Source organism: Mauremys reevesii, linkage group 5 (genome assembly GCF_016161935.1).
Source record: "Mauremys reevesii isolate NIE-2019 linkage group 5, ASM1616193v1, whole genome shotgun sequence".
In the NCBI taxonomy this organism is placed as follows: domain Eukaryota; kingdom Metazoa; phylum Chordata; order Testudines; family Geoemydidae; genus Mauremys; species Mauremys reevesii.
The window spans coordinates 47,439,134-47,463,541 of NC_052627.1; the positions used below are offsets into that span (position 1 = coordinate 47,439,134).

At 39.1% G+C, this 24,408-nt stretch overlaps 1 protein-coding gene across 1 annotated transcript in view; it reads left to right on the forward strand.

The window, feature by feature from the left end:
* The window catches only part of PCDH10 (protocadherin 10), a 37,530-nt gene extending 24,765 nt beyond the window's left edge, over positions 1 to 12,765 (forward strand). Inside the window, 2 exon segments of the mRNA XM_039541733.1 lie at positions 8,189 to 8,283; positions 12,179 to 12,765. Of these exon segments, the coding sequence (XP_039397667.1) occupies positions 8,189 to 8,253 (65 nt within the window). The 3' untranslated portion in view covers positions 8,254 to 8,283; positions 12,179 to 12,765.
* The last annotated feature ends 11,643 nt before the right edge of the window (positions 12,766 to 24,408 follow it).

Here is a 24,408-nt window from a genome sequence, read left to right on the forward strand (position 1 = left end):
TTTATTATGAAGGCCCACTGCCTCTGTCCTTTTCTCTGGTGATTGACGCTGGAGTGTGGAACAGAACTTGCTCCTACCTCTGGCTCTATGTAAAGTAGATTCTCCTCATCACAGCTTCAACATATGCACTCCACAATGGAGGAGGGACACCAAGTGGTTCTTGCTCACAGCCAGGGCCGGCTCCAGGGTTTTTGCTGCCCCAAGCAGGAAAAAAAAAAGAAGCCGCGATCGTGATCTGCGGGAGCTCTACCGCTGCCGCTTCAGTCTTCGGCGGCATTTCGGCGGCAGGTCCTTCGCTCCGAGAGGGAGTGAGGGACCTGCCGCCAAATTGCCGTCGAAGAGCCAGATGTGCCGCCCCTTCCCTGTGGCCGTCCCAAGTACCTGCTTGCTGGGCTGGTGCTTGGAACCGGCCCTGCTCACAGCTCACTCCATGGCAAAATGATCTTCTTCATACACCCACACTAGTTAGCTCCTGTTCCTTTGCTTGTCTTCTCACTGTTCTATATACAGCAAAACCTTTAAAACACCCCTCCAAAAGGCTTTGCTTTTCTGCTTTTCCTTCCTCTACTTTCATTTGTAAAGGCACATCCCCTTTCCCAACTGTTTTTTCCCCTGAGGGAAGGAAAGAGGACAACAGTTTAAAGAACATGATACATAATTGGTGTGGGGGGAGGGGAGGCAAGGAAAAGCAGTCCTCAGGAGTAACTGCACTGATATCTTCTTGACATTTACACATGAATACTCTAATGTCCAGTACCACATTGTTACCTGACAAGCCCATTTCTCCATAGACTGTTCTTCAGCTTTGTTCTCACATGTCAGCCACTGACCATGCCAAGAGATTCATGCTAGCAATGGGGATTGCTGCTGGCATGAAGCTACTGTGAATATAGTTAATTTGTTTTCAGAAGTCACTGCAGTCCAGTGAAGTCTCAGTGAATTGGAAAATGACACATTTAGTAACTTGTTTTAAGAAAGGGAAAAGGGAGACCCAGGTAATTGGACCATTAAGTTTAACTTCAGTTCCTGGTAAATTGCTGAAAAAAAATAATAAAGCAATCAGACTCAGTTTGTAAGCACCAAGAGTAAAATAACATGGTGAGTGGTGAGCAATGTAGATTCATGAAAACCAAATTAGACTAAACTAATTTAATTTATTTCTTTGGTAGGAAAACAATCTTTATTGGTTACAGAAAATATAGTCTACATAGTGAAGCACGTCTTCAAAACATGTTCCTAAATTCTACCTGCAAAATGTGAGCATGCATGAGTTGCAAGAGTAAAACCTGTATTTGCATGTACACATAATTGCCAGTTTTACATATTCTGTTTTAGTATTTAAGCATGCAGTATGTACTGTCCGATCTGTGGTGTGCAATCCAGAATCCTGGTTTCAAAAATTCAGAAATGTGGTCAAGCGTATCTTCTTAATACAGAGTTTCCTATTGTTTTACATGACATTTTCATAGGTAAGCTGAAATAATGTAATGTATAATGATGGATGTGGAGTCAGTTAAGAGAGACTGATAATGAACAGTGCTTCAATTCAACCTTCCTTCCTGGTTCTGCAATATTTCACCTGGGCCTTTGAACCCTTAAGTACAGTCAGTTCAACTACCTGGCTATGCTTTCATATGACATATAAATGACAGCAAATTCACACTCACATGACATCTAAATGTGCCACACATAACTTTGAGTGCAAAAAGGAAGGGTGAGTTTTAAAAAACTAGCTCACAAATAACAAAAAAACAATAATTGTTATAATGGGCTAATATCAAGCTAGGGAGAGGATATTTGTTGTATCTTGAAGTGGCCTATTCCAGTATCATTATTGACTTGGAAGATACTGTGGAGATATGTGATAATCATATTTTTTAACAATAGAATCTTGGAGAGCATTACAAATGCTTTCTAGAATATAATAAAACACACTGTAATCTTGGTAAATTGGCGGGACTAGCGGAAATTTGAAAGTATGGTATTCAGTAAAAACTGAAGCTTCATTTAAGAAAGACAAATAAAATGCTTAGATAAAAGAATACCAGCCAGATTATACTACCTCAGAAAAGCACCAAAGGTTACTGTAAATGTTAAATGTGGCACAAGACAGGAATGCAGTGCTGGTGTAATATTGTATCAAAGTGCTGTGTTCAGTTTCAGGCTTCTCAATTAAAAAAAAATATTCATAGATGTCAGAAATGTGCAGTGAAAATGTTGAATTATTTTGAAAATAAGACAGATGAAAGGCTAAACGAGTGGGGATTAATGAATCTAGAGATATGGAGATTGAGAGGGAAATGAAAGATATATAGATATAGATATAGATATAGATATAGATATATCAGCTGTTACAAAGAGGATAGGGATAGGGATCAATTATGATCATTAGTCAATGAGTATATAGCACAGGAATGAGTGGTTTAAGATGAAGCAGGAAAAATGTAAGTTAGCGATTAGGACACGTATGCAATGGAATTGGTTGCCAATAGACAATTTAGTATTACCCTCACTGGAGATGTTCAATGCTAGATATAACACCCATGTATCGGGAATGGTTCAGGAATAATGAAATCAGTCCCACCAGAATGCATGAGTATAGATTATGTGACCTATTCAGGTGTCTTCAAGTCTGAAATATTCTATGATTCTCTCTGTCTCTAAGACAATGATGCTGTGTGTATTATCTACCATGTTATCAGAAGATATTATGGTTATAGTACAACAGAGAAGAAAAAATTGCTACTGGTTGGTACTTCTAGTGAGAACATTGGCTTTCACTTTTCTTTGGTCCATTGTAGAGAATAGCTGACTGTTCTCTTCATTCACCAGTAGTATCTGGAAGGCATCATTTCCACAGTAAATATGGTACCTCAAGTCTGCACTGTGTGGCAAATTGTTGGAATGGCCCTCAATGTAGCAAAGTATTGAGGATTTTATTCTCAGAACTATGGTCATTGTATGTTTTTGTTTGTTTGTTTTTTCAGATTGGGAATGAAAATGGAAATGTGAATGGTCCATTAGTCCACACAGACATGCACGTACAGTCCCCAATGTAGTCAGTTTATCTGTAGGGCCTAGAAGTCAAAAGCATATTAAAAATGAGGAACTTAAATTTCTTAAAACAGGTGCTGTTAAATCCCGCACTGAAACCATTCAAGTTGACTGAGTGTGTGTCAATATAGAATTTGGACAACAAACTTTAAAAACAAGTTGATCATCCATTTAGGTGGTGGTGCAGATTTCAAAATTAATTTCTAGTAGGAAAAATCACTGCAAAGTGACCCTCTTGTATTTAGACAAGTGATATGCCCCTTTTTAATGGGGAATGTGTGTGTTGTGTGGGAGGGGGTAATATCATCAGTATCAAAGTAATTCTCAATAGGCTTTAAACACTGTGTGATAAGTGCAATGTCCATCAGTGTCAAATCTCCAGTTGCCTTGGAATCATTGTCCTGGAATTGATTTCAGTGAATTTGGACAATTAAATCTTATATGCACTTATGCAAGACAAAAGGAAAGGGCACTGTATGTGGTTACTTTATTTATTATGGGCAAGATAACTCTTGGATATGCTTGTGTAGAAAATCCTAAGTGCGTAGAAAATCCTCAGTGTAGTGAACAGAATTTAATGATCTTTAGGATTTATTTATTTAGATAAAAGCAAGGATGTTTGTGAGAAAGTGTTCAGCATAGCAATTACTAATCCTTTGTATTTCAGCCTCATTATTTTATTCACAGCCTGCAGACCTACTGCTCATGTTCTCATTTGATTTTACACAATCTGAGTAATTGTACATATCAGTCCAAATGCTAACAGATTTCAAGGGACAAATTCTGTCTGGTTACAATATGTGTTGGCTGGGGAGGGGGGAGGTTCTTCATCCTCTTCCCAACTTTGAGTAGCTCTACCAGACACAGCCCTGTGCATAAGAAAAAGCATGGACTATGTGTTTCCTACTCCTCTGGTGGACAGATAGTGAGGATCCCACTGCACAAAGACACACTCAGACATATACACACACTGGCCAAGAGAAGTGGCTGATCTCCCTAAAGAGTGTAGTCGGGGTTCTGGAACTATGGGTGCTGGGGGTGCAGTAGCACCACTGGCTTGAAGACGTTTCATGATATACAGGGTTTACAGTTTGGTTCAATGGCTTTCAGCACCACCATTGGAGAATGGCTCTTCATATTCAGTCTGAGGTGTTGGCCCAGATCCTCAGAGGTACTTAGGTGTTGCTCTGTTCAGCATTGCAATGCCAAATCTATGGGCGGCCTGCCACATAGTTGAATCCTAAGTCCTGAGTTAGGCGCCCAAGCAAAGAGTTAAATGCTTAAGAAAAGGATCCTCTGAAGCCAGCAAAGTGATCATGAAACCACTTAAGTTAGGAGTGAAATGCTGAAGAGAAGAGTGGATGAAAGAGAAGAGGAGACTACACCTAAGTAGCTGACCAAGTGTGCTTTCTTTTGCTCAGGATCCTCAGTACAAATCCTCTCCTGGAGTTAGGCCCCTACTCCAGGTCAGCTGCTTAGGTAGCTCATCCCTTAGCAATCAAAACCATTTATTTCCCTCTGTCTGCTGCTCATGACTCATACCTGTCTCACACATCCTAAGTTTCCCTGTTCCTTGACTGACTTTGGTGCAGGTTCTGTGCTGCTTCCCCACTCATTAGTGGCCTGCATCTGGCCATCCTGCTGTGGGGCTGGCAGGTAACAGATGTTAGGCGTGCTCAGAGCATGCCTATAGGGTCAGTCCCCACTTGTGAGATAGGCAGTCCCTGCCTCATTTGAGAATTGTAGTTCAGGGCTTCCAGGACTTTGGCTTGAGCCAGGGCTCTGAGCTGCTCATTAGTTGTGGGGTAGCATCAGGTTATAGGCAGCTTTGTGAATGCTGACCATCAGAAACATAGGCATCTAGGGAACTTAGGTGTGTACAGGATCAGGCAGCAGTTGAGCAGCAATTTTGAAAATGTCATTGGCACCTAATCAAGGGAATTCAGTGCCTAAAGAGGCAGATAGACACCTAAATACCTCTGGGCCATTGTATCTTTATACCACTTCTTACTATGTGAACTGTATCTAAATGGCACCATGGAGCCCTAAGAAGTTATAGAGCCCTGATGTTATTCTACTCACTTCACTAGAGCTACAACATGGGTGAACTTGGTTGATTTTTCCTTCTAGATATGAAAATGAGTATTTTTCCAAAGTCCTTTTTGCAACACATTGTTGTCATGCAGAGAAAGTTTTTAGCAAAATAAAATCCTCTAAATTGTGACTTTTGAACTCTAAAAACAAACATGGAAATGTACAGATGTAGGCATGGAGCACAAAACATCCCATTTAAGCTCTTTAAAGAAAAAAAAACTTCCTCTCTGCATTAATCAGTAAGGAAAGAATATTTGGGAAAATGTCATCTTCACATTTGCGAACTAGTGATTTGGGGACTGCACAAGACTGACAGTATCCCATTAAGAAATATCTGGAATGTCTTTTAATGGCATTTTCATAAGATATCATCAGTAATCATTTAAAAATTCTCTTTAAATATTACATATTTAAAATGACTATATGAATTGTGAAATGTATTGGATTGACAGCTTTGGTGACTGGAACATTCTCTGTCCAGAGAACAGCTTTAACATGGGCAGCAGGAGTGTAATCTTTCCCTTCCCACATCCCCACCCTGGCACTGTATCTCATCCTTTACCTGGATAAACCACCACAAAGGGTGTTGCATTGTGGTACTGTAATTCACTCTGCATTCCCATTCACTCCTTGACCACTCTTTAAAAAGGGACATTTGGAGTGGTTTTGTGATGTGGACACCTGCCCACTAATTACTAGACTGAGACTGCCAATTCTTTTCATATAGGGCAACAAGCTACCACAAGATAAATTGCAATCACTAACAAACTGGGCTAACTTTGCACCAGAGATACAGAGCAGACATATATTGCTAGTCATCTGAGTAATCCATTCCCCCCAGCAACCCTGGTGAAATTCTGGCCCTGTCCAAATCAATGGGAGTTTGATAGTGCCAGATATCACTCTCTAAGTGTTTAAAACATATAATAATGCAAACAAACTATAGAAATATAAAGACAGTTCAAGACAACTAATAATGCAAATTGAAAATCAAGGTAAACATAATGTAAATGTGATGTAGGTTGGGGAGGTCTGCCATACAGCCCTATGACTGCTTTTTTCTTTCCTATGGCAGCAACACCCACCTTACCCCGCAAAGTGACCCTCTGTGCTTACCTCATATAGACAGGCATGGTGACAAATACTACAGTGCATGGGATTGTGCCCTTGCATGGCAGCCCAGATGGCAATCTCCAGCACAACTGCTATGTGGGGTTAAGGAGTATAAAAGTCTTTGTACTTAAACTCCACACTAAAGGTTAATTTGGCTCTCAGGTAGTAAATATAGCATGTATAGTGCTGCCTTGTTTCCTTTCTGTTTTTTGGTTACATGAGTGTCTCTGATTGAAGATATTTTTTTTCTTCCTCCTCTTGGTAGCAGTAGAACTAATATTTATACAGCAGCATTAGCATGCATGACATTTTACATGGTCCCTTCCCTGAAGAGTTTTCAGTGTAAGGCTCAATTCGATCTTAAAGCTACTGCCCCATCGTGAGGGAAGTATGGGGTCGCACTGCTACAGGTATTATGCCATGATTTTTTTCTGGCACTGTCAGTGCATAGGGTGGGCATGACTGCAGCAATGCCATAAAAGAGGTGCAACATGCACTCCTTTTTGCAGCTGACCCTCTCTGTTGGCCATTGTGAAGGGAAGCTGCAGGGTCATGACACTGCCTCCTCTTCCTGTCCTTCTAGGGTGGCTAGCAATGCTTAACAGGACTACTCTTCTGTTCAGAGAAGTACACAGTTTGCAAATGTGGCAACTGGCAAGTCCCTGTTTGGGAGTTATTAGCGTAAGGAATGCACCTTGTACCTTTCCCCCTCTTCATAACCAACCTAGAATCTAGCTATAATCCAGACCTAAGTGATTCCTTGGCAAGATGAGAGAAAACAGACAAAAGGGCAAATGGGAAAAGAGTACAAGGGTGAGGTTTTGTGATGGAAAGGTTTCTTTTGAGTGTATCTTGATAGATCTTCTGCTTTGTTCAATATATTTCTGTTGTTGTTTATAAGCCAGAATTTTTAATTATAGTTATTGTATTTTTTCTTTTATTTTTCCTATTATCTTATTTTTCTTCCCTTTTCATTTATTCTTCTTCCACCAAGTCTTTTGTGTGTCTTCTTTCCTCAATCTCTATATGTAACTATTAATGGGATAGGTATGGATGCATATCAATGGAAGAATAAATGTTAATGTAAGGCTGCTGTACTCTGCTTCCAATTTTTATTTAAATCTATTATAAATTTTCTATATTATATACTCTCACAGTAACATTCAAACCCCTTGCCCTTTGGAGAAGGACAACTACCTCCAAAATAACATAGATTATGGATCTGTAACAATATTTGAACTACCCTTCATGCACGTTGTGATGGTTGGTGCATGATGGAAGCATAGCATAGTGGCTAGGGGGTCAGCTCCTCTTTAAGACAGAGTAGGGCTGGTAGCTGTTAGGGCTGCAGTGGGAGGGCCGGACCCTCCCACTGCACAGGCTCCAGCCCAGGGTCCTGTGAGGGTTACCAAAGGGCAGGCACCCAGGAACGCCTAACAGATACCTTCCCTGGGCCACTTCCAAACCTTCATTCTATAGTCCAAGCTTTGCAGTCTGTAGCAAAAGTTACTGAAGAAAAGGTGTTTACTGCACCTTAAGTCTGCCTGGGCTCAGCAGGTAGGATCTTCTTTTCTCAGAGGCACTGTCACAGCATCCCTTCTCAGTAGCTTGTAGGACAGGTCCTTCTTCCTGCCTTGTCAGCCCTCTTCTGAGCTATCTGGCTTCCTTTTAAACTCCACCTCCATCTTTATGCACCCCATCACACAAGAATGCTAATAAGAAAAATACATATTTTAAAATGGCTTTCTATTTGTGCTGATTATTTAGTCCTCCTTCTCCTTCTGCCTCAAGACACTTATTAAAGGGTTGAACTTATGTAAGTATGGTAGTAACATTATTAAACTTTACTAATTTACAACATTTGTAACCAAAAACTGTCATTCCCAGTGGCTGTATATATAAAGCTTTCTACTCCACTATATTTCAGAGTTCATTAATGAGAACAGAGTACAAGAACAGTTAAATGGGGATGAAGAAAGAAGTGTTGTCTGAGATAAAGACTGGGAGCCAGGAATTCTTGAGGTTTTTATACCAGCTCTTACCTTGCTTTTGATAATTTCCAGTTCTACAGTGCTTTCTACCTATGGATCTCAAGTGGATTATAAAGAATAGTGATTTAGGCCTTGTTGTACCTCTATGAGATGGGAATAAGATTGCTTTCCTATTTTACGTAAGGAGAAATAGTGGCACAAAGAGATTTGGTGATTTTTCCCACATACACACAGGGCCGCCCAGAGGGGGGGGCAAAGGGGGCAATTTGCCCCGGGCCCCGGGCTCCGCAGGGGCCCCCAAGAGAACAGCTGAGGCTCCCGCTTCCGCCCCTCTCCTGGAGCCCTAGCGCATCAAGCGGCGCCCTCAGACAGCGCCGCAGCGTGTCTCCGCGGGGGGCCCCGAGCCCCGCCCCGCTCAGAGCCGCATGGTGAGGGGGCGGGGCTGCGAGCTCCGGGTTGAGCTCAGCTGCCTCCGCTCAGCGTGGAGCTCCCAGCCCCGCCCCCTCCCCACGCGGCTCTGAGCGGGACGGAGCTCAGGCCCCGCCGGGGACACGCTGCTGCTGTCGGGCGAGGCGCTGAGGCTCCTGGCGAGGAGGGAGCTGGGGGTAAGAGGCTGGGGACGGGGGGGTTGGCTAAGGAGCAGGGAGTCCTGGGGACAGTCAGGGCACAGGGAGGGGGCAGAGGTTGGGGGAGTGGTCAGGGGGCAGGGAATGGGGGGGTTGGATTGTGGGTGTTCTGGGAGGGGTGGATAGGGTCAGGGCCGCCCAGAGGGGGGAGCAAGAGGGTGCAGGAGCTTCTTCACTCCCGGACTTCGCCAGCGGGGGTCCTTCCGCTCCGGGGCGGAAGGACCCCCCACCTGCGAATTACCGCCGAAGCGAGACCCGCCGCCGACGTGCAGCCCGGTCTTCGGCAGTAATTCGGCAGCGGGGGGCCCTTCCGTTCCGGGACCCACCGCCGAAGTGCCCCGAAGACCTGCGGCGGGGACCCCCCCCGCTGCCGAAGAATTACCGCCGAAGACCGGGCTGCATTTCAGCGGCGGGTCCCGCTTCGGCAGTAATTCGGCGGCGGGGGGCTCCCGCTGCGGGTCTTCGGGGCACTTTGGCGGCGGGTCCCGGAACGGAAGGGTCCCCCGCCGCCGAAGACCCCGGGCCCCCGGAATCCTCTGGGCGGCCCTGCATCCACACAGAAAATCTTTAGCAGAGCCAGGAATAGTCTCAAGATCTCTTGGCTTCCTGCCTTCTGTTTTAACCACAAGACCATCCTTCTTCCCGTTTTAGCTCTCTGACTCAGTTTTCCCATCTGTAAACAAGGATAATTCAGGGTCAGACAAATTTCTCTGCACATGAATTTCTAGCCAGGCACCCTTGCAGAACAATGTAGAGGAGGTAGGTTTGATCACCACCCTTGGAATCCAGTTAATCTGTTTCTGGCGGTGTTCCACATGGAAGAGTTCTCTTAGGTTTTGGGACCAGGAAAGACTTGGATCAGGAACTTAAAAGGCACAGACATTGCAGATATGTACTTAGTGTTATAAAATGGGCTAATTGTAGTGTAAGCACATAAATTAAAAATAGTAATTAAATAAGAAAATTTACACACTGACACAGGGTAAGGCAAAGACATCACCAGCCAGCTACTACAAAAATGCACTCATTCACTTCTAAGGAAAGCCTAGGCAATCAAAGAGGTCATACTGTGTGCTCTGAGAGATCTAGATTCCAATGGCCCTGATTCCAGTGCACTCACACTGCCAGATAGGCAATAAAGGCCAATAGACCTTAATAGAGCAGCAGTTGTCCCTGATGTGAGTTTGTAAGGGTGGGAGGCTTCATCCCCTGCAAATTCCAGGGCTTCAAATTAAACTGTCTCAAGGGAATGCATGACAGGAATCCCAGTTGTGATTTCCTGCATATCTGTCCCCTTCCATGGCGTTCTCAATAATGGCAGGCAATCGGGGCTACTGTGCTTAACTATTTTACCAGGCTATTGCGAAGATTCATATATGAGTGTTTATAAAGAGCTTTGAAGATTAAAGGAAATATATATGGTATTTATTTATTTATTTAAGGATGTGAAATCCAGTACTTAGAATCTGACAGTTTTGTGCACGGTGTGAGCTTCTGTTGAGTTTTCTGGATACCGCAATGATACTCTGACAGAGGATCAAGAGCTGTAAGTGGCTCTTTAATGTGTCTCCTGCGGCTCTTTGCAGCATATATTAAAATACTATGCAATTTAATTATTCACCAATCTAAGTTATTAACCAGTTGGGATGCTTTTACTCTGTTATTAACCAATTGTAGACTACTTGGTCAGTCATTTTGCTGTGAGAGTAATTATCTATCGAGTACAACATCATACAATATACACACAAATTATTACAGTATTCTATTACAGCAGAAGACACAGTCAGGACCTTTACATTCTAAAGCACAGGCCTACAAAACTAAAGCCGAATAAAAATTTCGTTTTTTTATTGTTGTTTGTTGTGGTTAATATGAATTGTAAAGCTCCCTCTTCCCCCCCCCCCACATTGTTCAACTGCAACAGAACAGACAAAAATAGATAGTTTTATAACAAATATACACTAGTAATGTTGGTGAATATTTATTAGAAAAATATCTCATTAGTTTATCTGTTTTGATGCATCTTGCCAGTGGAAAAAATCTTTACAATTCATAGTCACTAAAAAAACAAACATTTCTTATTTTGGTTTAGTTTTAATGTTAATAACAGATCTGGTAGTTTGCTGTGTTGAACTGATAGGATGATATACTGAATAGACTTCATCTCTTATATTTGTAAATCATGAGTGCCAGATGATAGTCTATGTCGGCAGACTAGATTAGATGAATACATAATATATATGCTAATAGATTTCCCCATAAATAATCTAACTTCATTTTGAATTATATTGTACTGATTTACAGTATTTTTAGGTGAAGCTAATCGGTGTCTTTTAAAAAAAAAAAGAGACTTGGGATAGGTCTATGTGATTTACATATATGAAGTCATTATAAAGTTAGGAAGATTTCTTTTACTTTAATTGTAACACTTCACTTCCATGAATGGACTAATCTTTGATTCCTCTACATCAGACTTTGCCAATTTGAAGTTTAGGTTAAAACTTGAATTTAACATGAAATCTTTTAGACAAAAATCAAGACGTCAATCTAGTGAGCCAGTTCCATTTCTTATCAGCATCAGTGTGACTGAGATCAGAATCTGACTCAATGTCTTTTCCGAATGCTAGTACAAGTCATTTGTTAACTTTGCTCCTAATTACAGTTAAAAAAGCCAATGTCTGGAGATAATATAGCTACCACAGCTGGTGGATTAGGATACTGGTTTGCTAATGCATTGACCTGTTTCACCCATGTAACACTAGTTCAATTTCCAGCATGTCAGTAAATGTTTGGATTTAAATTGTAGAACTAATGCATATTTTTTTCCATCTCTCTGTCAAACCAGACTAAAGGGTCAGTTGGTGATGAGGACAATGATTCTCTTTGAAAGGGAAGGAAAGTCGGCTTCTGATTCTTTTGGAAATTCTAGGTCTTGTTTCAAATAAAAAGATGAACTAGAAAAAAATAGACTTGGAAATATCAATAATAGTGAACCTGCAAGTGTGACTTTTTGCCTTATTCATAAACCGATTGTATAAAGGCACATTGGAATACTTGCCATGTCATGTTAGACAGATAATAAAACAGCATGCGACGTTTGGTTTTCAGAATATCAAACCACAGTAAGACTGTTCTCTGAAAAGTGATTCACCATTAAACTGTTTGCTACAATGGGAATTCCAAGTGACAGTTTGTCACAAGTTTTGATTGTTTCTCTACACGTTAAGAAATACTAAAACAAAGAAGTGTTGGAGACTGGTTTTTTTTTTTCTCAGAAGTGTCTTTCTTTCTTTCCTGCAGCGCGGAAAAGGATATGCTAGTCAATTCTACAGGACTTACCTGAAGCAGCATGATTTGCACAAAAGTCGACCAACAAAAAGCATCAACTTTTCAACTTCATTATCTTGGCCATCCAGTTCTATGTAACTGAAGGATTTGTGTGCTGTTGGAGACATCATGGCCAACAATAGGACCTAATTGCTCTCAGCAGGCCTGAGAAATGAGTTGAAATGTGTGGAACTGTAGAAACTTCAGAGGCAACTGATCTTGCCTTTCTGATCAGTGTGTGCCTGTTTACAGCACTATATATCTTTCTCTCTCCAAAATGTCACTGAGCCCTTTAGATGTTTATATTCACCACAAGAAGCCAATCATACAGATAAAAGAAACGTGCATTATAAATGCAATATCACTGTTTTAAACTTGACTGTTTTATATTATTTTTGTGTGATCAAGTGTTCCCCAAACTATTCCAACTTTACAAGAGAGATTGTGATCATAATCTTTTCACCCGTGGGTCATAAAAATGTTGTTAATCTGCAGACCTACAAAATATCAAAGACATTCTGTAGTTTATACACGTGTTGCAAAGTGTTTACTGTACTCTTTCAAAGCTTCTAAATAAATATAAAATATATATATATATTATATTATATATAATTTTCCGAAAAATGTGGTACAATTTAGTTGATTTTTAAATGGATTCATATAGTCCAAACCATACACTAAAGTGCGAAGGTAATTCAGGGTCCCTAAGTTATCCTTGCTAAAAAAAAATAAATCTTTAATAATATTTCCCCAATTTTGGTATTTTGGTCAGTCCTGTTTTTCCTTTGTTGTTGTTGTTGTTTGTTTTTGTTATTTTTAAAGCTGTAAGAAACAACATTTTGTTTAGAAGTTGTACTGAATTTTCAATGCCAAAGATGCAGCTGTCAGTTTTACCAGAATGAGCACTGACTATGTACTATCAAAAGTATATATCAATCTCCATTATTTTGATTCTATTTCTATGGTTTTTAATTTGGTATCACAACACCTTTTATAAAGAATCTATAAACTCACCTGTATATGTTGTTAAAAAGAACACTGGGTGTCTGTACATTTTGAAATGTAAGATGTAATGTAACTGAAGATAACTGTTCTAAGGAAATCCTCCCAAACTCCTGACACACACATCTTTCTTTGACATAATTTTGTGCAAACCTAAGCAAATATATATATCTTTTCATCTTGGCTAGAAATAGTTTTTGATAAAAGGCAAATCACAAAGTCATAGAGTTGGCTGAGCCGTTATTTTTTTTTCTTTTTTTACATTAAAGAGATTTGGAATAGTCACATGGCACATTCTCAGACTGACCCTACTCTCACTGGAATTAATAGGAGATTGACCAATGATTTCATTGGGAGCAGGATCAAGCCTGTCCATATTGTTTTTACCTTTTTTAATAATTCAACAGACTGAAATGTTATCTCACAGATTTTTGTTCATACATATATAAAAAACTTGTGTGAAAAGAAAAGCCTTGAAAAGTAAAGTTTAACTTTACTTTCAAGTCCACAGACTTGAAGTATCATTTACAAGTGTAAAATCTAATAAGATGTTTCCTTTTTTACATTCTCTACTGTACTGTTCCTTCTATATTTCCTAGTTATTGCCTGTCAAATATAGAAACTAATTATAGACTTTTGGGTTATCAGCCCATTGACGTCAATAGAACATGGAATTCCCATTAACTTCTGTGACTTTGGATCAGGCCCTTAGATCCAGATTCTGAAAGCCTTGTCAGTGCTGAGTATAAATCACAGCATGAGTAAGAGTGACAGAATCTGACCTCCAAGTGGTGGAAGTTGTTTTTGTTTTTCCTTTTTTTCCAATGGCAATTGCTATTAGATAGAGACATGCAGATCATTTGTACGGAGTCTGACGTACTATTGATGCACACAAGACTCTCACTGCTTTCAGTGAGAGTTCCATGCACAGAATGCTACCTGGATTGAGCCCTAATGTCATCAGTTTATTTCATAAGTCTAACAAAATAGGCTTGTTAAACACTTTTAACACATATTTCTAGCTTATTTGTACAACTTACAAAAACTTCTCGGGATCCTTTTTAAAATGTATATATAAAAATCACAAAAAAGCACAGAAAATAGCTATTGATCTGAACAAACACAGCAGTAGGATGTTTCTTTAGCTTTAGGTAATGGGACTTTAGTCACCTACATGCCTTGTTAGTTTTATGAAGAATGGGCTATTTTAGTAATGAAATGTGTGAAGTATATTTCATTTGAAGAAGTCTGTCAATTTGTTGTTGCTGCTTTTCAGGCAAGAAAGTGATTGCCCTTCCTGGAACTGGTTTTGCTTTAATTCTAAACCTCTCTTTAAACTGAGATATATACTGTAAAATAAGGTTGTTTTCAGTCTTGGGAGGAAAAAAATCACATTTTTCTTTTTTAATAGACTATTGAAGTGCTTTTTATTTACTTAAACCTCATTCACACTTTGCATGCAATTTTTTAAAATAACCATATCAAAATGATTTCATATATCTCCATGATTGGCCTTGTTCCATGAACTCCGTACTGTATATGTACTTGCATACATCCATTTCATTTTTTACCGTAACTAATCCTGCTATCAGTCCACACAAAATAATCCTATTGAGTGCAGTGGGAGAGCCACATGTAGAACAATGGTCAGACTGAGCACTATTTAGGTCTTGATTGTGTTTGTAGCACTTAGCTGATAGTAGAAAGCAGAATGTAGCTGCATTGCCACAGGAGGAGCTCTGCATGTAGGGCTGTCCAAATAACTGAATAGTCAGTTCAGGTGCAGGTCTCGAAAAAAAAATTAAATATATTTTGGGTCAACCTGAAATGAGAATATTCCAAAATTTTCTGTGAGCCAAAATGTAAAAGAATAGATTCATTTTGTGCTGACCAAATTGTTTCCATAGACCTAAAATGAATAATTTAAAAAAAATATGAAATTGAAGGAAATTCTGAAACAAACTGTCCTTCTGAAAGAAAAAAAATCCATATTTCTGACTTTTTAAAATGTTTTTTGATTGAAAAAAATTGCCAAAATTGACTTGAATTTGCAAATGGTTTCATCTAATCCAAATCTGTGTTTTTTGGCAAAATAAAGTTTTGCATGACAAATTTCACCAAGCTCTACCTGGGACGCATTTTGCCCCTGAGAGAGAGAATCATTCCCATGGCCCTTCATTGCACTGGAAGGGAAGCATACTCCTCACCTTGCATTCAGGCAGTTGTGTTGGCTATTTCATGGAGTGTACAGTTCTATAGGCTTGATTTCAAAATATATTTAGGCACCTATAGGTGCAAATAGGCATCTTGTGGAATTTTCAAAAGTGCCTAGGTGCCTAATTAATCACTAGCTGCCTATCTGCATCTTTAGGAATCTAAAGACATTTAAAAATTTAGCACTAGGTCTCTGCCCATTTCCCCCAGTTCCCACTCTCTTGCTCCCAGGGGAAGCTTGAATATGTACTTGCATTCATCTGAACACCAAGGTGTGGATCTACATATAGCTCTAAATAGATGTGTAGGGACTGAGATATCTTGTCTTTCCTGCATGGCTACATTGAGGTTAGGAACAATCTAGCTCTGAATTAGGTGTCTAATACCGTAATATATATTACAATTTATGGGCCCAATACTGCAAGCTCTCATTGTGCAGAACTGCCCCTGAAGTCAATGGGAGTTACATGCAGAAAAGGCTTTCAAGATCAGATCCTATGAAGGATAAGGAGAGGATAATATTTATTTATTTTAAATTCATTTTAGATACATATGAGAGAATTTCTTAATGGCTTGCCCATTCAGTTTCTTCAAAGCCTTTCCAGACTGACTTTGTGCCAGAATCTCAAATTGTAATAAACTCTTTAGCTATTTTTAAAAAAACAGCTAGTTTAACATAGGCTTTTATTAAATTATATTTTCTAAGGAAAAATTAAGTATTTCATATAATGTATTACCAGCTGACTTGACCAGTATTTAGAAAGTTAATAAGGTGAATATACCCAGTGTTACAAAAGAATGTTGAATGACCTACATACAGATGAATCCAGTTTGATCTATTTGTGAGGTTTCTAATTTATAAATAATATCCATAATATATGGAGATAATTTTAATTAAAATCTGAAAAGCTGCAAATGAGTTTCTTTCAGAGGTGTACCGTCCTATCAACAAATACTGACATAAAACACATGTGCACATGTAAAAAAAAATGAGATTACTTACTATAGAGGTAATGACTCCATAATGAAGACTGGATTAAGTTTTCCATGTAAAGTGGGAATTCAGCCTCGTTGTTACTCTCTCTTTATCTCTCTCACACACACACCCACACACACCCCAGACATACAAAATTTTGCCCATAGATAAGAAAAAACATGTTTTTCCATTACTATAATCCGTCATGGTTAAGGGCAGATGAGTATATATTCTTCCTGAAATGGTGTATTTTCCTGGTAGTATTGCAAAGCTGTTATGTATTTATATGGCCTTTATTTTATTTTTTTTTTAAAGGGCTAGGCATACTCTCCCATTGTTCTATGTTTGGGTCTCCAGTTTATTTCTAGAAAAAGTTTTGTATAAAAATCTTTAAATCCTAATTCAAAATGAGCAACTTTGATGTAAATTTAGTCGTTTCAGTTTTACTGCAACACATTGGCACCAGATGTCTATAAATATGGGAAAGTTGTTTAATCTATTTGAAGTACAGTGCAGCAGGCCAATAAGACTTCATTATGCTATTACCACTATGAAAAATTCTGAAACTGAGTTTAATCTGTTCCACTGATCCCCACAATCAGAGCCCAAAAGCTTCTTTAAAAGCTCTTCCATTTTATTTTCTCACTAATCTGCTAATCTGTTTTGGTATAAAATAGATACACATACAAATACACACACATTTAAAATCCATTGTTGAAAATCTGTGTCTTTGTAGATATCCTCATATGTAAGAAATGGGCAAAAACAAACTTGGACAGCTTTCTTGAACTGAAATTGTTTTTTGAATTTGAATTTGTTAATAAAGTTCATGATATTGTATGCTGGTTGAAATATTAGAAAGAATGAAAGCTACGTGGGTGTAATTCTCCAGGAAGCAAATGCCTCATTTAGGAAGCATTCTGCCTGAAATGTTAGAAACCTAAATGCTGGAAATTTTACTGAGTGAAGATGAAACAGACTGTGATGAAGCTACAGAGGCAGTGTTCTTGTTCTGTGTGTCTGAACTGATGAAAGTATCCACTGGATGTAAGCTAGTTAAGTTAGTTACCCAGAAAGCATCAACACTGAATTTAGGTAACACATTTACTGTTCTTGCTGCAAATCAATGAGATGAAGAAAAACACACACACACACACAAAATGCAAATCTGCAATATGCACAAATGTAATAAAACCATGTGCTAATTAAACAATACATCTCTGAACTCAAGTGCCCAAAAGTCAGGAAAAGCTGAAAACAAAGGTTGTTCTGGTGAGATTTAACTCAATTTTGTTGTACATCCATCTATTTTTAGTAACTGCTCTTTGAATTACATTAATAACAAAGGGTAATAATACACATTACTAACAAAAGGTTACATTGAAAACATGGCAGAGTGAAGGTAGCCAGACCAACCTTAACTTTTTGAATTTCCTGACTCAAGTGCTTGATCTTGCAACCTTAACATTTTATTAACATTTACTTTGTGCATTCAGAGACCAAGCCTGTTTCCAATGAAGCCTATCCAAAATCTCACTGACTAAATAGGAGAAAGATTAATTTGTTTTTCTCCACACAGCTTTTTAGCATGTGCAGCTCACAAGCTTCTCCAGAGGAGCCTTTAAATTATCTGAAGACAATAAAGGAAAATCCAATTCACCGTGTATTTAACATATGTATGCAGTGTCTATAGCTGTGTGAACATGTATAAACTTAATGAAATCTTCTATTGCACCTGATCAGGGTGAAGTCTTCACACGGCCATATTTTAATTCCAGAGATTTTATCTCAGATCAAGCATAGGCAGAGAGGACTATATCTGTGCTCAAAGCTTCAAATTTCAGAGTGTAACTGTGTCTAAAAGTCCCATTATTTTATGGGTTTGTTTGTTTTTTAAATGAAAAAGGTGTATTGATTCCACTCACAAAAGAACTCAAAGCTGGCCAAAGAGTTATGCTCATGCTATCTGGGGAAAAATAAATATAAATCTGTAGGCAGAAAGCAAGAATAGGAAATATCAGCCCAAAAGGTGAATTTGGAAAGTTTACAGACAATTATTATAGAAACTGCTCTTCAGCCTTAACTGTACTGGACACTACCAAATCTTTGTGCTTATAGGTTCTCAATCTAGGTGGTGTAATTTACTCCACCCCAAGGTTCCAGGGTGAAATGTTACTACCTTTTATTTCTGGGGGGAGGGTGATCTCAAAACCTTTCGGTTAAAAACACAGCTGTAATATGTGTCTTCCCCCTCCCCCTCCCCACACACACACACTCCATCTCTACATGTTTGGAGATGTTCTAATTTTGCATTTATATCTCAGTGTAAAAAAAAAATAAAAGCCTCCTGGCTCTGATGCAGTTTGTAGGCTAAATTCTGCTTCCAATTATATCCATAGTAACTCCATTGACATCAGTGGAGTTAACTCCAGATGTATATCAGTGTAATTGAGAGTAAAATCTACACAGGACAAAGAATTTTATAGAAGTGTTTGATCTTTTTTTCTCTTGGTAATAACTCTAGTTTTACTAGTCTCACATATGCCATGAATTGGTACATAATAATAGTCTGTTATTCATCATCATAAATATTGTGAGAGAGAAAGAGCTAACTGTGACAGCAATGTGTTTTTTGTGCCTTAGTGTAGCTGGGAAAAAATGAAGAATGTAAGTGAACATTATACACCCTGAAGATGATGGTCAATGTTACCCTTGGAACTCACAATCATTCAGCTTTTTGAGAATTTTCAATTTGATTTATATTTATGTTGTCAAGAGGGGGAGAGAGAAAGACTGAGAGGGAAGTTACTTAATACACTCTAAGGAGAAAATAGAACATACCTTATAGTGATACCATAAACCTCCATCAGACCCTAGAGCAGAAAGATTCATCTGAAAAAAAAACCAAAACCAGTCTCATTCCATTTGAGGTATATACTGTTAATAAAACAAATAATGCTGACTTTAAAGGGGCAGTAAATCATTATTTACAAACAAATGCCCTTATTATTATGACTTAGATTATTAGATTTGGAAAAATGTTAACAACCTAGATTACTTTTGGTTACCGTTTGCTTTTCTCTCAATGTGGATTGTTAAAAATTGACCAGTCAGTTTAAATTTGTACTCAGTTAATACTACTAATATAATTATAGGTGGACCAAGTGCAAGGCTTACATAAAGGATGCCTAATGCTTTTCAGTCACTTATAACTTTAAAGTTTAGCAAACACTTGGGCAAAATTTTTCCATGCTTGTTTCAGCCTCAGGTTTAATTTTTTTCAGAGTTTTTGCCAAAAAGTTCCACTGTTTCCAAGAATAATGCTAGTGAAAAATAGGATATTTGTAGAGTCTTATATGGATACAAAATTTGTATTGCATCCAATCAGTGATGCACAAAAATGATCCACAGCTATCCGCATCCATGGATGTGGATTTCTGCTGATATAAAGAGAATATCTGAGGATTTCAGGGCTTCTAGATATTTGCCAATCTTTTTAAAAAAGATTTGATCATTTTGGACTACCTCTAGCACGCAAGTGGCTAGGAGCAGGGACTTGAAATTGACCCAGGGACTCTTGAGGTCAGAGAAGTGAAAAATCTGACTGTGAAAAATCAGTCCTGATTTGGCAGTAATAAGCCAAGCAAAATGACCATTTGCATGTGCACAGTAGAATTTGTTAGATATTTAATCCTTAATGTTGTGAATGAAAGTCCCAACAGCATAGAGAATGCTCCCATGCCACATTGAACCTCCTGTATTGTTCTGAAGTAACATACAGACTTGAACCTTCAGATGAAACAGTCCTCCTGTTTTAATCCATCAGAGTAACCTTTAGCCTAGGAGAAGGTGTACGTGTGTAGAAGCCAGGAAACCCATGTATTTTAGACTCACCTTCTCTACTAACAGGTATTCTATGTACTTCACATAATTTATTATTAAGCAAGGCCTCCGATCCCTGGTTTAAGAGGGATACAAGTACTAGTCTCCTCATTTTACTGAAGGAACTACTGAGGTTGCAGTAATTACTGAGGTTGCAGTTGTTAAAGAGACAAAGTGGGTGGGATAAAATATTTTATTGGACCAACTTCTGTTGGTGAAAAAGACCTTTTGAGCTTATGCAGAGCACTTCTTCAGGTCTGCAAACAGGTTGCACAATGCAATTTCTAACAGAGCTGGGAATAGAGCCACAATCTCTAATGTGGTCTCATCCGTATAGCAACGGTACTGCCCGCATTTAAGCTTCCAACTCTACATGCTTGGCTATGCAGTCCATAAAGCTCATATGTAATTTACTGGTTCACTATGATATGCATCTCCCTCTAGAGCTTGTCAACAGAGGATAACAGCTTACTACAGTTAACAGAGTTACACTTTTATCTTAAGTCACAAAGGTCTCTGTTATAAATCTGAAGACCTTAGATTCAAACCCAAATGATGGTTTATGTGGACATTATTACACATGCGTATGATGGAAACTCTTTATTTTCTTTTTCATTTTTCATCCCCAAAAACCCCAAAGAAATTGCATAACAGCCTCCCCTCTTGTCATTCCCAACTCATACAAATAAAACATTCTGTGTTATATAATGTTAAGGATGCAAAACTGAGTACTCAGGACTCCCATCCCATTCAATGTACAGCATGGCTAGTGCTCAGGGAATGGATTAGGTTTGTGTAGTGACTGAGTCAACATGATCCTTGCCTCATTTGCTGCAGAATTTGAAAATTATGTAGGAAGAAGACATGTCTTGTGGATAAAATGTGGGACTGGGACCCAGAAAACTGATGTCTGTTTCTCATTGAGCTACAAACCTGTGTGATGATGGGCAAGTAACTAAAACCAAAATGTTCATAGATGCAATTAGTGCCAGTGGTCATCTTCCTCATTTTCTGTCTGTCCATTTTGAGACACGTAATGGCTGATTTTCAGATGTGCCAATCACTCATAATTCCACTTGAAGCCAATGAGATTCTCAGAAGCTCAGAAACTTGGAAAAATGATGCGCTAGCTGTGTCAAATTGAATGCCAGATTATTTGGGCAGTCAAAATTAATGGACAGTTTTGAAAATGTTGGCCCTAGTCTTTCTGTGCCTCGATTCCTTCTCTGTAAAATAGGGATAATGATACTTTCTTGCCTCATGAATGCTTTTAAGACAGCCAGAGGAGCCCCTGAGCATCACCAAAGAGGCTATAAAGAAATAATATATTCCATATCCATTGAACCTTTTTGAAGGGGTACATTAATGAAGGCTCACAACAAATGATGAGGATAAAAATAAAAAGTTGAGCTTCTATCTCACTCCTAGAGTACAATCCATCTTGTGAATTGAATGAGGCATGGTTCTTGTGGAAAAAAGTGTATGTGATCATGTAATCAAAGATTGTACCCTAATGCATATACACAAGAGGAAATAATTTAGTCACAGAGAAACTTAATTCTGGTGTTTCCTAACTTTACTTTTTATTAAGGTAAAGATACAGTAAAATATTAACATATTACATCATATATTATTTATTCAGGGTCAGGTTAATATTCAAGGAACCTGGCTAATGATTCATTAACATTATTTTAAATAAGTTTTCATATAGAATACAATATATATAATTCAGACTTGTGCTAACACTTTACCGAACAAATAGAGTTATGGTCCTTGCCCCAAAAAGAATACAATCTATTTTTAGATGTGTCACAAGTGAGAACTTGTCTATATATAGAAGTTGCCCCAGTATAAGTTATTTTGGTTTACTTAGATCAATACAACTATTTCAGTAGAGCTCTTCCAGGTTGTTGTGCACCAGTGCATGTTGCAATGCTTATGTTCATTCAGCAGCATGCTCCAGCTGTATAAGCATAGTTCATTGTAGTTAGATATCCCATGGGCCTCTCCACCGTTAGCAGGTTCAATGCCTTATGGGAAATGTTCATGGTCCACTAGGATTTAAAGGAATTCTGGGAGCAGGGATCTGTCACAAGGTGACTGTCTCCTTTAAGAGGTAGGGTCCAGTGCACTTGTGACTTATCTGCCTCCAGCTGTGTCTAAGAGAAGGTATCTGGACCATATGAAAAGAGAGATAAGAGAGGGGCATGTGAGAGTTGCCCGAGAGAGACAGGAATGGCTGAGAATATCTGGACCCAAGAGCTACTGGGAAGAACAAAATGTGAAGAAAGTTGTTGGTGAGGACTGGCCACAGCTGGGAAATCCCAGCTGAATTACATGAAGGGTTGTATAGGAACAAGGGTAAGAATCAACCTGGTTAGGAGAAACTGAGTCTGAAACAAGAGGCTTGATGCTGCAGGGTGGATCCCAGGAGCAGGGATAGGACCCGCATCCAGGGAGAGTGAGTAGAACATTTGTGACTGACCTGACTTGAGGCTACTGGAGAAGAGTTTATGGGATAAAAGCAATTCTAGGAACTCTCAGGTGGATGGCCTAGAGGGTGGGGCCCTGGAACACAGGCAAAGAGACTGAGAACTGAGTGGAGGTGGACTCTCAGGTGGATGAACTGGAAATGATGACCCTGGAGTGGGCATGGGAAAATGCAGTGATCCTATTGTACCTTAGAATTTGGGGAAGCAGGGTTTAACCTGAAGAATCCTTGTGACAATTTCACACGTATATAAATAAATTATGCCCAAAGGTGGTATTTTGAATGGACACTGTGAGAGACTGTGTTTTTTTTTATTATGGGCAAATGAAGGGAAAAGGGGGACAGATGCACTGGCCATAACATGGCCTGCTGCAGGGGAGCCGCTCGATATGGTGACTGCCCTACTACAGATCAAACTCCCATCAGGCTTTCTACTGGCTATATTCCTGGATCTGTGTACTAATCTTATCCCTATCCGGAAGAATAATATAGAGCATCTCTTTAGAAGCACATGACAATTGCAATATGGAACCTGCCATTCAAGATTGCTACTGGTCCATGAGGAACCAATTTGGCGTGGGGCATCTACAGTAGAAAGAGTTGTCATAGAACTCTGCCAGGTAACTCAGTGTCCTGTTAAACAGGATAATCAGGCTGAGCAATGTGCAGGAAATAATATGGACTTGAACAGTACGGATTCCCCAACTGGGATAGTGCTACTCAGGACTCATAAACCAGTTTTGTGCCTGGCTTATCTATATTCTGAATATCAACCAGAAAAGATACTTCTTACTGATCTGTTGTCCTTGATGAACCCTCTGAAGAGTTTGAGAGAACAATCTACATGTAATAGCTTTTAGTCGCAATGCTTAATGCACCACTGGAAGGTGCTCAGATATTATGGTGAGTCTGGTAATAGAAACCTATCTAGAATAGAATAGATCACTGGGAAAAGATTTACAGGTATTAATGTTGGTTGGGGCAGGAAAGTCCATAATGCCAGAATATTCAGAAAGTCTATCTGATAAATTTCACCCTCTCTCCCAGCTATGCATTTGACATCAATGGGATTTCTTTACCAATTGTTATTTTGGGAGATCCAGCCTATCCTTTGCTTCTCTGTCTCAGGAAATAACAAACCATAGGGAAGTGGAGAGAGAATGGTGTGAGGAGACATACAGAATGCTAGTATCAAACTGAGAGACAGGTTCTCCAGTGCCCTCTGGCTCTTTTGCACCACTTGGCAATGCAAAGCAGCAGTAAGCCCAATGTAATTGACATCAGTGAATTTTCTGTACCCATTGTACTCAAGGTCCACAGATTCCACTGGATAATACTACAGAAAAGACTAAAATCAAAGCAATACAAGCACATAATTATACAGTTATGGTACAGTATGAATCTCTTAATGCTTCCATTAAAGCTATTTTTAATGGTAAAAATTAACTCTAGAGAGGCAAGATGGAAGAAGTGGGTGTTTAGTTTTTAAAGAGGGTTTTATAATTACATATTTTCACTTTATATGTAAATAGCTAGTCACCCAAGTACAATCCTGCCTGACCCCTGACAGCTATCTGCAGCTACTGTGGCCACATGACTGTTTAGGTGCTAGCTTAAATAGTAGAGCTAGCACATGTA